Here is a 17301-nt window from a genome sequence, read left to right as displayed (position 1 = left end):
AGAATGGCAGAACAATGGGTGTCTAACTGCCAGACTTGAAAGATCAGACAGTCCCGAGGGAGGGGAGAGAGGACATGGTGACAGAGAATGTAACAAGTAAAGTTAAAATGGTTCACAATTTGAAGGTGTTGAACTCAATATTAAGTCCAAAGGGTTGTAAAGTGCCTTGTCTGAAGATGAGGCGTTGTTCCTCCAGTTTGCAGTGTGATTCACTGTAGCATACGAAGGTCAGTCAAGTGGGCATGTGAGCAAGATGTTGTGTTAAACTGACCAGCTATGGGAAGGTTGGGATCATGCACACAGATGGAAGGTGTGCAAAGCAGTCTCCCAGTCTGCATTTGGTTTTGCCAATATAGTGGGCCACATTGGATGCAGCAAATACAATACACAAGTTTGGAGGAGATGTAAGTGAAATATCTGGAAAGACTGTTTAGGCCCTTGGATGGTGAGTAGGGAGGAGGTGAAGGGCTGGTGTTGCACCTTCGGTGGCTACATGGGAAGGTGCTGTGGGAAGAGGTAGAGGAGGATGGTGTTAGTGGTTGATGGACTAGGATTGTCCCAGAGGGAATGATCCCTGCAAAATGTAAACTGAGTGAGTGAGGGATAGATGTTTGGTATTCTGCTGATGTTATCTGAAATGGTGGAGACTGATCATTTTGACTGTGGATGCTGGTGGGATGAAAAGTGAGGACAAGGCGGATCCAATGACACTGTGACTGATTGGGAAGGGGCAAGGGCTGAAGCACGTGTGATAGGTCAGATGCGGTTGAGGGCCCTGTCAACCACGAGGGGGAAACCATTGTTATGGAAGAAGGAAGCCATATCAGCAGTGCTGTTTTGGAAGGTGGCATCATCTGAACGGATGCAACGTAGCTGAAGGAACTCGTCAAATGGGATGGAATGCTTGCAAGAATTGCAGGGGTGGGGGAAGAGCTGTAGTGAAAGTAGCTATGGGAGTCGGTGGCTTTACAGTGAATGGCAGTGGGTAATTTATTCCCTGAAATGGAGACCGAAAGGTCAGGGAGGGAAGTTTTGGAAATGGACAATATGTAAATTTTATAGTGGGGTAGAAATTGAAAGCAAAATGTATACATTTTTCAAGGTCCTAGCAAGAAGATGAAGTCAATAGACAATAGGTGCAGGAGTAGGCCATTCTGCCCTTCGAGCCTGCACCACCATTCAATATGATCATGGCTGATCATCCTTAATCAGTATCCTGTTCCTGCCTTATCTCCATAACCCTTGATTCCACTATCTTTGAGAGCTCTGTCTGACTCAGTCATAAAGAAAAAAAAATGAGCTGTAGGAGACGGCTAGTGTAGGACTGGAACAAGGTTTGTTTCACATATCCAGAGTGAGGCATAACTGGGATCCATTCGGGTGCCCGTAACCATTCCCTTGATTTGGTAAAAGTGTGATAAATTAAAGGAGAAATTGTTCAGAGAACAAGTTCAGCCGGGCGGAGGAGTGTGGTGGTGGATGGAGAGTATTCAGGCCTCTGGTCAAGGAAGAAGCCAAGGTCTCTCAGAACATCCTGCTGGGGAATGGAGAATTGGACATCTGTGGTGAACAGGAGGCAGTTAAGGCCAGGGTCTAAGTAATGCCTCCTATAGTTAACAAATACAGTTTATAGTTACAAATCTATATTTTCATTCTTTTTGAAATGTTGGATTGAATTAACTTTTTATTGTCACATGCACTGCAATGAGACCAGTGAAAAGTTTACAATTGCCACATACAGCGCCATCTAAGGTACAAAGGGTACCTCGGTACAGATACTTAAGATCAAAGTCGTAGGAAACAAAAAGAATTAGAAAAGTATTAAATAAATAGTCCAGCATTTTTGGTCATTGCAGTAAATTAGAAAAATGAAGTAACACGTTCAGAATATCAGTTTTTCCATCTCAGTCTGTGCTGACACCCAGCCTTAAGGAAGATCTCCACCACCTCACCACTGCCTGTGCCGTATCCACCAACATAGGAGTCGGCCCACTTCACTGAAATTGCTGTACCCACACTCGCCCCGCAACCAGGAGTCACTGGTTGTGGCGCCACTGGGCTGCGGGTCCTGCTTCGGCTGCAGAACTCACCTTACCAGCTGCCACTGGCCCCAGTCACTGGAGGAGCTTTGCTGCTGGCTCCAAACGCTGGGAGGACATCTTCACTGCTGCTGCCACTGCCACCTGTTGCCAAGAGAAGCCAGGTCTGCCACTCTGTGTGGCCTGCTCTCACTGCCATGCTGGTGCTGCCAACCAGCAAACCACAAAAGAAGGAAATAAAGCAAAAGACATGTAGAAGCAAAAGTAAAACAGATTTGGTTCCAGCTAAGAGCCTGCATGCAGTCCTGTTACTCTGCTGCCATCTTGCACCAGAAACCCAGAAATAAAGGGCAATGTTCCGTTTGCCTTCCCTATTTACTTACTGGGGCGGGGGAGGGGGGGGTTGAGAAAAAGAGACGAAAATGGGAACAGAGGAAGCAGAGAAGCTCTGGTTGGAGCATCCTATTCTGCCATCACCTATATTTTTGCCCCACTTGGCAATGATCCATTCACTTCCTCATGTAGGTTGTAAATAGTTGTGGCCCTCACCCTGATACCTATGGCAGTCTCATTTGTTAGGGTTTGCTGTCCTTAAAATTCCTCTCTTGTCCCAAATTTCTATCTGCTGTTAGCCAATTCTCTATCCATGCTAATGTACTACTCCCAAAACTATGGCCTCTTATCTTCAGTAGTCTTTTGTGTGCTACCATTTCCAGTGCCTTTCGGAAATGCAAATATATTACATCTCCTGGTTCCCACTTATCCTGCTTGATACCTTCTCAAAGAATTCAATAAATTTGTCAGGCATGTTTTCCCCTTCATAAAACCAGGCTGACGTTTAAAATTATATTAGGTGCTTTAAAATTCTCCTTTTTATTTGTAATATTTATGATCCAATATTTTCCCAATGACCGATGTTATGCCAAATGGCTTATAGTTACCTGTTTTTGTCAATCTCTCCTTTTGTTGAATAAGGGTCTTAGATTGGCAGTTTGCCAATTCTGGGTCTTTTCCAGAAAATTCCTACCAGTAGATACTACTTTTGATATCCTGGGATGCATCCCATTAGGTCCAAGTGACTTATTGGCCTTCAGGGTGTATTTATTCACCACCATCCTTTCCCTAAAGTCTGCCCCTTGATTATTTGTATTTTTGGAATGCTGTTATTAGCACGGACGGCACGGTGGTTCAATGGTTAGCACTGCTGCCTCACAGAGCCACAGACCCGGGTTCAATTCCTGCCTTAGGCAACTGTTTCTATGGAGTTTGCACATTCTCCCCATGTCTGCATGGGTTTCCTCCATGTGCTCCGGTTTCCTCCCACAGTACAAAAATTTGCAGGTTAGGTGAATTGGCTGTGCTAAGTTGCCCATAGTGTTAGGTGTAGGGGAATGGGTCTGGGTGGGTTGCACTTCGGAGGGTCAGCGTGGATTTGTTGGGCCGAAGGGCGTGCTTCCGTACTGTAAGTAATCTAATCTTAAAAATAAATTGTTGTCGACCATTTGAAGATGCAAAGTAATTATACTTATTCAACACAGTCATTTCCTGGTTCCCCATTAATATTGCCTCATTCTCGGATGTTCACTTAGCTTTTTAAAATATATTTAAAGATGCTCTCAATATCCTTTTCTTGTATTACCTGCTAATTTACTCCTGTATTTTCTCTCTTCTGTTTGGTTCCTTTTGTTGGTTTTTAAACTTTCCTAAACCTCGGTCTTCTACAATGTAGAAAAAGTAATTTTTTTTACAACTTAATAATCCCTTAACTTCTCTGATTAACCAGTGTTAGTTTATATCATTCTTAGAATGATTCTTCCTCATTAGGATGTATCTTTGAGTCGTGAGCTATTTTCTTGTATGTCTACGGAAGTTTATCAACCACATTTTTACTTAAACTCCCTTCCCAATCCACTTCAGCTAGCTCTGCACTCATTTCTTATGTTTAGCACTGTTATTTCCATTCCAAGTTTCTCACTGTCAACTGAATTCTAAATTTCTGCTGTGTTATGGTGACTGTTTCCTACTCAGATCATTGATTAAATCTGCCTCACTATACATTATCCAAAGCAGTCTGATCCCCGGTTGGATCCATTACATATTGTTTTAGGAAAACAATCCCAAATTTTTGGACTGCTATTATTATCTCTTACTATTTTAAGGTGCAAAGTATTAATACTTATTCAATTCCTCAGTCATTTCTGAGGGCGGCAGAATGGCTCAGTGGTTAGCACTGCTACCTCACAGCAACAGGCACCCAGATTCGATTTGACCCTTTGGCAACATTCTCCTGTACCTGTATGGGTTTCCTCCATAGATGTGCTGGTTAGGTGGATTCACTATTCTAAATTGCCCATTGTGTCTAGGGATATGCAGGGCTAAGTGGCTTAGCTCTGGAATATGCAGGGTTACAGGTTAGGGGTGGGTGCGTCTAGGTGGGCTGCTGTTCAGAGGATCTGTGTGGACTTGAGTAAAGAAAAAGGCAGGATGTTAATCATGGGTGCTTCACTCTTCTTGTGAATTGTAAATTCATATTGGCAGAAATATATACATAGAATGGAATACAAAATGTCAGAAGTAAAGATTCAACCTCCTCTTAAAATGAATAATACAAACAGTATGAAACAACAAATCAAACTTAAAGCTGTTCATTAGAGTTCTGAAGTGGACAGAACAATTTCCAAATAAAATCGTAAATTCTCTTCATACCCGGAAATGGGTTCCAAGTACATAATTATCATTTTCCATTCCTTATACTATGCCCTTGCAGTTGAACTGCATTGAATTTTAGTAAGGATACTTGTTGGCCATTCAAGGACTGACAAATTTGACTTGTCCAAAGATGTGCAGGCTAGGTGGATTAGCTGTGGGTAATGCAGGATTATATGGGATGGGGGTGGGAGGGGTGGTTTTAGGTGATTTTGCTCTGAGGATGGATGGTGTGGACTCAATTGGCAAAATTGTGTGCTCCCACACTGTAGGGATTCAATGTACGATTTTCAGAAACCATAAGTATCTCAATTATTTGATAATTATGAATATTTTGTTAGCTATTTCAGTTTCACAGTGATAATCTTGTCTGTTTAGATATCTTTGAATGCTAATGAATGGGCATTTTTCCTTTCAGAGTTCCAAGTGCCAGTAACAGAACCAGATATAAACAACAGACTGGAATCATTGTGCCTCAGCATGACAGAACATGCCCTGGGCGGTAAGTTGTTTTTCAGAAAATTCATTCATAGAATGTGGGTGTTGCTGGTTAGGCCAGTATTTATTACCCATCCCCAATTGCCCATAAGGGAAATTGAGAGTCTACCGCATTGCTGTGAGCCGAAATTCAGTAGCATACCTAATCGGGTAAGGATGGCAGATTCCTTTCCTGAAAGGACATTAATGAACAAGATATATTTTTATCTGAACTTTATTCAATTTCTTAAATAGTAGTAAATTTTGTCAAATGGAATTTGCCTTTCACAAATTTACCTTGAATATCCTTGGTGATGTATATATTTCCTGCACATATTTCTGTATCTTAATTTTTCCAGAATTATCAAGTTTTAAAAGTTGGTATATGGCAGTGCGAATTTAATGCAGTAATTTTATTTTAACTTCACATTCTTTGTAAAATTTTACTTACGACGGTTAAAAAGGCAGAGCTTTACTTGGAGTAGGGTAAAATCTAATCCCTTATTGCGCTCTGTTTTCCATCCACTTCGCAAGCTATTTTTGTGAACTTCAAAATGGCTTGTGTACTTGCGTAGGTTCAACAGCATGGTCTTGAACACTGCAAGATAAATAATACATGGGTGAAAAGTATTTTTAATGGTGCTTAAGTATATAACTTTTTTTATTTTTGCAGCAATTAATAATATGTATATATCTTTGGTATGCTGGTGCCTTGGTTCAAAATTCATGTTGATCCAGAACTAAAGGATCAATTTGGTCAAACAGTACATTTCCAAGTTGTTTTCTGATGAGTTTTCCTGATTATTTCAACACAGCTTGGCACATTTATATTTGATTTCATTAATGAAGTGAAAACTGAATGTCCTATTTATAATTAAACCTATAGGTACACAATGAAGTCTCTGTTAAAATAATGTATTAATAATATTTTTGGGAAAGCTCAGCCAATAATGTGGTGTGGTTTGGTATGTAGGACTGCTGTCCTTGAGTCATGCTCCAGAATTCTAACAGAATGACCTGTGTCCATGTGCCATCTGCTTTGCATGTCTCTTAAATGGCTTATTAATATAGCAAACCTTCAGGCATTTCCTTAAACCTCACTTTCCCTGCAAAGTACACAGTGTTGGATTAACTTGTGGTAATGTTTTATTTGCAGTCAGAGAGTTTTCAATCAATGCTATAAATTTTCTCCAGTCTGCCATCTAACTGAAAAGAATATTTTATATTAATTTCATAGAAATTAAGATTTCTTCACAAAATTTGTTTTATTCCAGCATAGTATTTTAAAATCTACAAATCTTTACAAAGATTTAAAGCTCCAATCTGTTTTCATTACTTAACACCTGAATTGTCACAATTAAAACAGTTTTCCGATATGTTTTCGATGCAAGTTGTATAGAATTTATTTTTAATTTAATTTCAAATGGTTTAATTATTAATTTAGCTCAATATTCTCTGCAATTATTTATTTCACTATTCTATTTTAAACAAAAGTCTCCCTGAATTATTGTGGCAATTAGTGGTAACCCACTATTTTTCTGTGCCTGCTAGATAATAATGCTGACAAAAATATTAATAGGTTTACATTTTGTAGTATTGTTGCTGATGTAAGAACTCTCAAAATTTCCGTTTTGCAGTAACCATTGCGTCCCATGTCCAAATACTGACAAGTTATCTTTAAAAGCAAATATGATGTTTTCTTAAACATTTCTGAAAAGTTGTTCCAATGGGGAAAAATACTCGGGGCAGAGAAAAATGTATTAATGCAACTCTAGATTCAAATGTTATGCTGATCTGAAAACCATATTCTGAGCTACAAGTGCCTTAAATGATGAATGTGTGATTGTGTACTGATGTATTACAGCACCCTGTTACTAAGTAGTGAGATGAAAGTATTGGCTCAAAACTGAGGCAAGTTTAACATTTAAAGATGGAAGTAGACCTGGATATTTTAAGCACATTTTAATTTTCTCTATGTTCAATATGACTAGGACAATTGAAGTTGCTTCCTTGTATTTGGATTTTATGGCTAATTGCGAAGGGCAAACCACAGCTTGAGGCTCAGCATACGAATTAGTTTTCCAGTTAGGAAATGTGGGCACCATCTATTTATATAACCACTCCTCTAAGCCAAAAGTAGTTCTAGCATTGAACAAAAATGCTGCTCTTTACATGTACTTAATTTGTGTATTTAACCAATCAATTTAACCAGTCTCGAGCAGATGTTCATCTTGATCATATACAAAATAGGTAAGAGCAGTTTCAACTGAGGGACAAGATTTTGCATTTAGAATTGAAGAGAGCAATTAATTGCCTTTTCTCTTGAGAAATCTAGCAATTATGGTCTTCAGTAGATTATGGGACATGAGATTGGATGTCATTGACATGAAAAATTCTGTATGTAAAACACTAAACCCATCAAGGCTAGGAGCTTTGGGTGGAAAAATTTAATATTTTTAATTTCTCATCCTCTCCTGAATCATGAAATTTTCTAGCTCCTCTTGTAATTTTGCAAGTTGAATGTCAAACGAAATTGGTGTTACATACTGTGCCATTTTCTGGACAATTATTCTTTTTAATATTTGTATATTTGGGACTAATATTGGTCAGCCTCATTTTGGACAAGGAACCAACCAACTTTGCCTATTGGTTCAAGGAGCCCCAGCACTGCTGCATGCTCCGAAATGTTTCCTGCAGCCTCTTTATGCTGCAGCAGGGGAGAGCAGTTTTGTCCACTGACCTCATCATATAGTCAGGTTTCCTACTCAAGGCCAGGCTGTACCCTAAAGGGAAGTTGTGCTTTTTTTTTGCAATGTAAATTACTGCAGAGTGAACACCAGCAAAGGGGTTCCTTAGTGAAAGATGCAGTGCTGGAGGCATTAGTTCTGCAGGAAGAGAGATAGCATGAATCAAATCCAGTAGTAGTCATGGTGGCAAGGAGTGGTGGGGTATTGGGCAGCAAGAGATCCAAGGGCTACCATCAGAACAGGATGGGAGCAGGTGGCCAAACAGGGAGCAGTGCTACAAGCAGTCTAATGATCTCCAGTAAATGATCAGTATCAGTAAATACATTTTTACAGGACATCTCATATTCATCACAATTCCAGCCACCCATGTGATTTAATACACCATTTTCCCACTACTAATCCAGCAGCACTTCCTTGCATTTATGATTTATGCCTAATATCCCAAACAAACGCCTCCAGCACCATGAGGGGCAGCAAACTGGACAGTACTGAATAAGTCTATACACCAAGATGCTGGGGTGAGATTTGCCACATCATGCTTCAGATGTCAAAACTGAAAGCCAAAAATCTAAATCTGTTGTTGGCACAAAGATATATGGCATTCTCACCATTGCAGATGGAAGTATAACATTGCCAAGAAATATTGAAAGTTTAATTAAGTGAGCAAATTCATTTCAAGGCAGGCTGGGTTCCAGAACAGTCAGAAAGGCAGTCAAGAAGCTGGGGATGTTTTGTTTTTGCACCATTTGAGTTTGCGGCTTTCATATGGTTAATATTCTTGTTGAGGACCGTCCCATCTATATGAACTTTATATGTCCCTGAACCTGATCTTACATTAGGCAAAAGTGAGGACTGCAGATGCTGGAAACCAGAGTTTAGATCAGAGTGGTGCTAGAAAAGCACAACAGGTCAGGCAGCATCCGAGGAGCAGGAAAATCGACGTTTCAGGCAATTCTATTTGTTTTAAAATAGTGATGGAAAAGGGTAGACCAGATCTAAAAGGCCAATTTTGACGTTATTAGGCAAGAACTTTCGAAAGCTGATTGGAGGCAGATGTTCGCAGGTAAAGGGACGCTGGAAAATGGGAAGCCTTCAGAAATGAGTTAACAAGAATCCAAAAAGTATATTCCTGTCAGGGTGAAAGGGAAGGCTGGTAGGTGTAGGGAATGTTGGATGTCTAAAGAAATTGAGGGTTTCATTAAGAAAGAGGAGGAAGCATACATCAGGTATAGAAAGTGAATCGAGTGAATCCTTAGAGTATAAAGGAAGTAGGAGTATACTTAGGAGGGAAATCAGGAGGGCATAACGGGGACATAGCTTTGGCAAATAGAATTAAAGAGAATCCAGATATATTAAGGACAAAAGGGTAATTAGGGAGCGCATAGGACCCTTCAAAGATCGGCAAGGCAGCCTTTGTGTGGAGCCACAGAAAATGGGGGTGATACTTAAATGAATATTTTGCATCAGTATTTACTGTGGAAAAGGATATGGAAGATATAGACTGTAGGGAAATAGATGGTGACATCATGCAAAATGTCCAAATTAGAGGAGGAAGTGCTGGATGTCTTGAAACAGTGGATAAATCTCCAGGACCTGATCAGGTGTACCCGAGACCTCTGTGGGAAGCTAGAGAAGTGATTGCTGGGCCTCTTGCTGAGATATTTGTATCATCGATAGTCACAGGTGAGATGCAGGAAGAATGGAGGTTGGCAAATGTGGTGCCACTGTTTAAGAAGGGCGGTAAAGTCAAGCCAGGAAACTTTAGTCCGGTGAGCCTGACCTCAGTGGTGGGCAAGTTGTTGGAAGGAATCCCGAGGGGCAGGATGTACATGTATTTGGAAAGTCAGGGACTGCTTCGGGATAGTCGTCATGGCTTTGTGCATGGGAAATCATGTCTCGCAAACTTGATTGAATTTTTTGAAGAAGTAACAAAGAGGATTGATGAGGGCAGAGCCGTAGATGTGATCTATATGGACTTCAGTAAGACATTTGACAAGGTTCCCCCTGGGAGACTGATTAGCAAGGTTAGGTCTCACGGAATACAGGGAGAACTAGCCATTTGGATACAGAACTGGCTCAAAGGTAGAAGACAGAGGGTGGTGGAGGGTTGTTTTTCAGACTGGAGGCCTGTGACCAGTGACATGGATCGGTGCTGGGTCCTCTACTTTTTGTCATTTACATAAATGATTTGGATGCGAGAACAAGAGGTACAGTTAGTAAGTTTGCAGATAACACCAAAATTGGAGGTGTCGTGGACAGCAAAGAGGGTTACCGCAGATTACAACAGGATCTTGACCAGATGGGCCAGTGGGCTGAGAAGTGGCAGATGGAGTTTAATTCAGATAAATGCTGCATTTTGGGAAAGCAAATCTTAGCAGGGCTTATGCACCTTTAATGGTAAGGTCCTAGGGAGTGTTGCTGAACAAAGAGACCTTGGAGTGCAGGTTCATAGCTCCTTGAAATTGGAGTCACAGGTAGATAGGATAGTGAAGAAAGCGTTTGGTATGCTTTCCTTTTATTGGTCAGAGTATTGAGTACAGGAGTTGGGAGGTCATGTTGTAGCTGTACAGAACATTGGTTAGGCCACTGTTGGAATATTGCATGCAATTTTGGTCTCCTTCCTATCAGAAAGATGTTGTGAAACTTGGAAGGGTTCAGAAAAGATTTCCGAGCATGTTGCTAGGGTTGGAGGATTTGAGGGTGTAGGTTTGCTCGCTGAGCTGTCGGTTTGATATCCATACGTTTCATTACCTGGCTAGGTAACGTCATCAGTGGCGACCTCCAAGTGAAGCGAAGCTGTTGTCTCCTGCTTTCTATTTATGTTTTGTCCTGGATGGGGTTCCTGGGGTTTGTGTTGATGTCATTTCCAGTTCATTTTCTGAGGGGTTGATAGATGGTATCTAGATCTATGTGCTTGTTTATGGCGTTGTGGTTGGAATGCCAGGCCTCTAGGAATTCTCTGGCATGTCTTTGCTGAGCCTGTCCCAGGATAGATGTGTTGTCCCAGTCGGAATGGTGTTTTTTTTTCCTCCATGTGTAGGGCTATGAGGGAGAGAGTGTCATTGGAGGATTTGAGCTTAAGGAGAGGCTGAACAGGCTGGGCTGATTTCCCTGGAGCGTCTGAGGCTGAGAGGTGACCTTAGAGGTTTACAAAATTAAGAGGGGCATGGATAGTATAAATAGACCAAGTCTTTTCCTTGGGGTCAGGGAGTCCAGAACTAGAGGGCATAGGTTTAAGGTGAGAGGGGAAAGATATAACCAAGACCTAAGGGGCAACTTTTTCACGCAGAGTGTGGTATGTGTATGGAATGAGCTGCCAGAGGATGTGGTGGAGGCTGGTACAATTGCAACATTTAAGAGGCATTTGGATGGATATATGAATAGGAAGGGTTTGGAGGGATATGGGCTGGGTGCTGGCAGGTGGGACTAGATTGGGTTGGGATATCTGGTCGGCAGGGGCAGGTTGGACCAAAGGGTCTGTTTCCATGTTGTACATCTCTATGACTCTAAGTTCCACATGCAATGGTATGTTTTTGTCAGTTTAAAATCACTAACCTTGGAATTTCCCCACTGTTTTTGTGTAGTGATGTTTGTTTATTTATTTGTGGGGTGTGGGCAAGACTGGCTGGCCAGCATTTTAATGCCTGTTCCTAGATGCCTTTGAACAGATGGTGATGAGCTGCTGCCTTGAACCGCTGCAGTCCACGTGCTGGAGGTTGGCCCTGGTGAGTAGTTTGGAGGGAAGTTTGCAGGTGGTCGTGTTCCCATATATCTGCTGCTCTTGTTTGGATTGAAAGTGTTCATGTGTTGAAAGATACACTGCAGAAATTAGAAGATCCTTGAGAGTATCTTGTAGATGGTACACACTGCTGCTGAGGAGTGTGTGGATTGCTTGTGGATGTGGTGCCGATCAAATAGGATGTTTTATCTTCAAAGGTGTTAAGCTGCTTGAGTGTTGTTGAAAGTGCAAGTGGGGAGTATTTCATAACACTTGTGACTTGTGCCTTTTAGATGATGAACTCCCCTCCTGACTCCCCAAAGCCTGTCTATCACTGCAGTATTCCTAACCTCTAACCCTGTCGTAGCTACTGTGTTTAGGTGATGAATCCAGTTGAAGTTCTGGTCAACGGTAACCCCACACGTTGATGGTGGGCGATTCAGACGGTAACACTGTTGATTATCAAGGGGGTGGTGGTTAGATGGTCGTTACCTAGCAGTTGTATGGCACAGATGTTACTTGCCATTTTTCAGCCCAAGCCTGGATATTGTCCAGTTTTTGTTGTATTTGAACATGGACTGCTTCAGTATCTGATTTACCAATGGTACTGAGCATCGTGTAATCATCAAACATCTCCACTTCTGACCTTTGTGATGAAGGAAGATCATTGATGAAGTAGGTGAAGATGCTTGAGCCTAGGATCATATGCTGAGGAACGCCTGTAGAGATATCGAGGAGCTGAGATGACTAGTTCACTCCCAACAACCACAACGATCTTCCCATGTGCCAGGCATTAGTCCACCAGTGGAGAGTTTGCCCCTGACACCAGTTTTGCTAGACTTGACACTGCACTTGGATTGAGTGTGTCTTCAATGTCATGGGCTGTCACTCTCCTCTCACCTTTGGAATTCTACTCATTTTTTTTGTCCACATTTGAGCCAAGGTTATAATGAGGTCAAGAGTGGCCCTGGCAGAACCTAGCCTGGATGTCAGTAAATAGTTATAGCTAAACAGGTGCTGCTTGATTGCACCGTTGATGACCCCTTCCATCACTTTACTCATGATTTGAGGGTAGACTGTTGTATAGGATATGTCTGGGCAATATTCCACATTGTTGGGTAGATACCAATGTTGTTACTGTACTGGTAAAGTTTGGCTCCGGGAGTGGCAATTTCTGTAGCACATCTGCAGAACTATTGCCAGAATGTTGTCAGGGCTCATAGCCTTTTGCACTAACCAGTGCTTCCAACTCTTACTTGATATCAAGTGGAGTGAATTAAATTGGCTGAAGACTGGTATCTGTTATACTGCAGATCACTGGAAGATGGCTTAAACTCGATGCTTCTGCCTCAAGATTGCTGTGAGTGCTTCAGCATTTTTTTGTTTTTTGCTGTGCTGCACTTCTCCATTAGGAATGGGGCTATTTGTGGAGCCGCCATCTCCAGTGAGCTGTTTAATTGTCCACCACCAAATATGACTAAATGAGGCAAGACTGCAAAACATATATCTAATCCATTGGTTGTGAGATCGCATAGCTATGTCTATCACTTGCTGATTATGCTGTTTGGCCCGCAAGCGATCCTATTTGGTAGCTTCACCAGTTTTTACATTTCATTTTTATGTATACTTGGTGCTGGTCCTGGCATGCCCTCCTGCACTGTCCAGTGAGCTTGATGATGAATCTTGTCATTGCACTGAAGTAAATGTTTAATAAAATGTGTTATGATTGCGTTTTCTGTCAGTTATGTACCTTGCTGCACAGTTTATGAAAGTGGTCAAACAGATCGTGGTTCATTTTTTATAAAAGTCTAGTAACGCACTGATGCACTTGAATGTTTTCAAAACTAATAATTTTCCAGACCTTGTAATTCATCAAATTTGTATATGAAAATAATCATAAAATGTTTTTAGTAATTACAATGATAGTGATGCTTTTTGAAAAATAAGTTTTAAACAAAAGTTCCCATGACAGTGACATTAAAAAAAGACTAATTTATCTGAAAATTTGAGGTTAGTATTGTTTTTTTCTAAATCAGCCTGTTCGGACATGGTATGGTACACCTCTGAAGCAATTGAGGTTTGAACCCAAACTACCACTGAGTCACAAGAACCTCTTTACCTTGATTACACTCATTAAGAAAATGTTGGTAATAAATTACTTTAACTCCCTCCAGTCCAAACAACCCAACACATTCCAGTATTTACTAAGATGCAAAAGCATTGTTCCCGTGCATAAGTTGTATTTTCCTTTATTTGAAGCCAAAGTTTGCACTAATTTCAAACCCTGCATGTTTTTTATATAATGGGAAATTGTATTGTGTGGCTTTAAATAAAATTACTAGATTGCACATTGAAGTATGCTCATGTAATATTAAATAACCATAAAGCTGCAGAGTACTGATTTTGCTTTTAATTTTCAGATGGCGTTGACAGAACCTCAACAATCTAGAAGGTTGAACGACATCATTGGTGCTGGCTCTGAACCACAAAAGTAGCTGCAGGTTCAGACCGCAGTTCACAAGTTCCAGTCCCATGCAGTGGACAGGGTCAAGTAATGTCTTGTGTTATATTTCTGCAAGGTGTAATGAACGTATTTTTGTGCAAGAGTCTAGATTGTTATGTATCATCAAAATCTGAAGTATAGTCAGGTTGATCAAAAATAGTTCTGTCCGCGAAAAGGATTTTAGAGTGAGACCCCCTGGATGCCTAAAATTGAAGAGCCATAACTTAAGTGAAAAGAGTAGTTGGTGTTGGATTGGCAAGTGAAGGGTAAAATACCTTTTGTAGTGAGGAGAGAAGAGTTAAAGTTGAAGCAGTGCAACAATGGTTGGTTACATTTTCTTGAAGCTCTTTTAAAAATTCTACAAAACTATACTATAAATTTGTGACCAAAAGAGGGAGAAACTACATATATGATGTCTTTCATATTCATCGAATCTGATTGGGGTCATTGATCTCTTTTCAGCATTGAAGTATTCTATGAAGGGGAATTTGAAATGAGTGATTTAAATGTAACTAAAATAAATTTGTATATTGTTTACATAACCATAAAGGGTACATAAACATTTTCAGGTATGCCATTATGATTTGTATTGTTAAAGCATTTTAGTTTTCCCTTCTGCGATAGCAGCAGGTTTGCTTCTTTTGGTTAGCAGCAGAAAGCCATGCATCGACAAGACATTTGGTCATTTTGAAGGAAATTGTAAATATAGGTGCTAGTCCTAAATAGGTACAGATGTTAAAACTGATAATGAGGTATGGTTTTGGAATGTTGTTAAATGCAGGAGATGTGTGTAGTATGGTGAGAGTTAAAGTTAATCAGCCTTGCAATTTGTATAACTGTCAGTGAGTATGCTGCTTGTTCTGGTTTTACTTTATAATGTTTGTACCAATCCAAAACACTCTAAGTCAACAGTTAAAGCAAAGTTGATACAGATTACAAGTCGTTAGATCCTGAATGTTTCCTGTCCCTTCCACTGAGTACTTACCCAAAATAAAAAAAAATTCAAATATATGTAATCCAGAGCTTCAGCAGCAGAGTGAGAGAGACAGTCTAATGTAACAATTAGTATATCCCGTAAAGAAATAAGGCAAGAGCTGAGAAACAGCAGAAAGATAATGGGGTGAAATTGAATATACATGGATATAGTGTTGTCAGAAACAGTTGGAAATGCAGTATTATAAAAAGAAAATTGGTGAATAAAGTATTAAACTATATACATAATGTTTATACCGTGAATACAGCTTCAGAAAAGGTAATGTAACTGCATTCACAGCATCACATACTGTTTAACAAGAGTCCTAAAAGGTATTTACAAATCAGAATTGATATTTATTCCTCCACTGATTTATAGATGCAAAGGTTATCTATTAATTAGATGTATTATTTTAGGTATGTTATGTATTAACTTGCTATGGCTGGTAACCATGAGTATGTTTCAAAATATTAACATCCATTTAGTTATTTTTTTTAATATTGCTTATTACTATTGACAAGGTATAGGTTAAGTATTTACATAGCAACAAATGTTTGTTTTGCTAAGTGCTGTCTGGTGAATTAATTTTAATATGTGGCTTCTGTCTTGAGAACATTGATGCCATTCTCTGTTCTTCTGTTGAGTCCTGTATTGACTGCAGGTGTAGAGCTTGATTAATACTATCCTATGTAAAATGAATTATTTATGAAATGATGATTGCATGCATATAAGGCTGTGAAGTCAAATATCTAGAAATAAAGCGGCAGTGCCTTTCCTTTTGTATCTTACACCTATCCCAAGTGTTAACTGTTTATACAGAGCAAAGTAGCACCATCAATTCAAAAACAAAGGTGACAAGACATATTCTTGATATTTATAGTCTTTGTCTTTGTTTTGTTAACTTTCGTGCACACAGGATATCTCTGCAAGCCCAGAACAAAGCCTGGTTTCATAACTGTTTGAAGTGCTTAACTACTTCTTGACATTGAAAATCTGAAAAAAAAAGCCTCCCAAAACATGTATCCTACAATACTTGTGTTGAAAATTGAGGGTTTGTGTAATTTCTGCCAGGTTGCTGTGATGCCTTTAAAGAGATAATTGCTAGAATGCGAGACACAAAATAGTCCAGATATTTTAAAAAATGCTGTGTGTTTGCAAAGGCAGGTCTTGCAATAGATGTGTGTGCACTATATATAAAACACTAAATAAAAGAATTAAATTGTTTTGTACAAGTCATCAAAATTTCATATGGTGGCTTTTATTTTTTGTATTTCTTTATCTCGATTCAGAAAATAATGAATGTTTATTCCTCTGGGAGGAATAGGAAGCAACAGCAATGCTAACAGTAATGACCTGGATACTTCCTCCCTTTTTTTATTATACTATACCCTATATATTTATGAACAGTTTTGTTGGAGTTCAATATAGAATCTTACCTCTCTTTGCAATATACAGATCCATATTGCTTTCTTTCCTTTGCATGTCAAGTAGAGGCAATCCCTCGTTGTAAATGCATGCATGTTTATGTTCCTGTTGCCTTGTACAAAGAAGGTAGTGTACAAGAAGTATGTTTCTTGCATAGTTATTGCTGCACATGCATATTTTTACAGTTTGTCACCTTATGGAAAAAGCACGTTTGTTACATGTTAAAGCTTTATGACAAACACTAATATGTTTTACTTGCTGTTCTTTGCAAGTGTATAGTTTTCAAATGTTCTTGTTTAAAGTTACCAATGAATTACTTGTGACTTAAACAACAAACTTGCTACAATGTATTTATTACTCCCATTCTTGTCACTTAATTAAAATGATGGTTATTTCATATCAGCATTATATTGAAAGTGAAGGGAGATGATTAATACAAGTTTTTGTAACACTGTGGTGTATGTGTCTTTCTTAACTGCAAAAATAAAATACATACATCTAGTTTGGACATTCCTAATATGTTCAAGACATATTTGTATTCAGTCATGCTTTCAACCAGGAAAATGGCAGAAGACATAGAAGGTGAAGTCTTTATTTCTCTCCCACTTTTGTATGTCTTCTATACCTGCCTCATTTTCTTGTCAAGAAAGCAGCAGGGAAAGCTTATGACACCAAGAGCAGGAATATAAAAGCAACTCAGTGACTTAGCAAGA

The 17301-nt window shown here is 39.7% G+C and overlaps 1 protein-coding gene across 6 annotated transcripts in view; it reads left to right on the top strand.

Moving 5' to 3' along the window:
* The window catches only part of samd4a (sterile alpha motif domain containing 4A), a 177093-nt gene extending 160188 nt beyond the window's left edge, over window positions 1–16905 (top strand). For all 6 annotated transcript variants that reach the window (XM_060829141.1, XM_060829143.1, XM_060829146.1 and 3 more), the window contains 2 exons: window positions 5164–5247; window positions 14108–16905. In XM_060829141.1, coding sequence (XP_060685124.1) covers window positions 5164–5247; window positions 14108–14136 — 113 coding nt within the window. In that variant the 3' untranslated portion in view covers window positions 14137–16905. The remainder of the gene's footprint in view (window positions 1–5163; window positions 5248–14107) is intronic.
* The last annotated feature ends 396 nt before the right edge of the window (window positions 16906–17301 follow it).

This window comes from Hemiscyllium ocellatum, chromosome 8 (genome assembly GCF_020745735.1).
Source record: "Hemiscyllium ocellatum isolate sHemOce1 chromosome 8, sHemOce1.pat.X.cur, whole genome shotgun sequence".
Taxonomy (NCBI): domain Eukaryota; kingdom Metazoa; phylum Chordata; class Chondrichthyes; order Orectolobiformes; family Hemiscylliidae; genus Hemiscyllium; species Hemiscyllium ocellatum.
The sequence above is the reverse complement of the archived record's forward strand: the minus strand, read 5'-3'. Positions and strand labels throughout refer to the sequence as shown.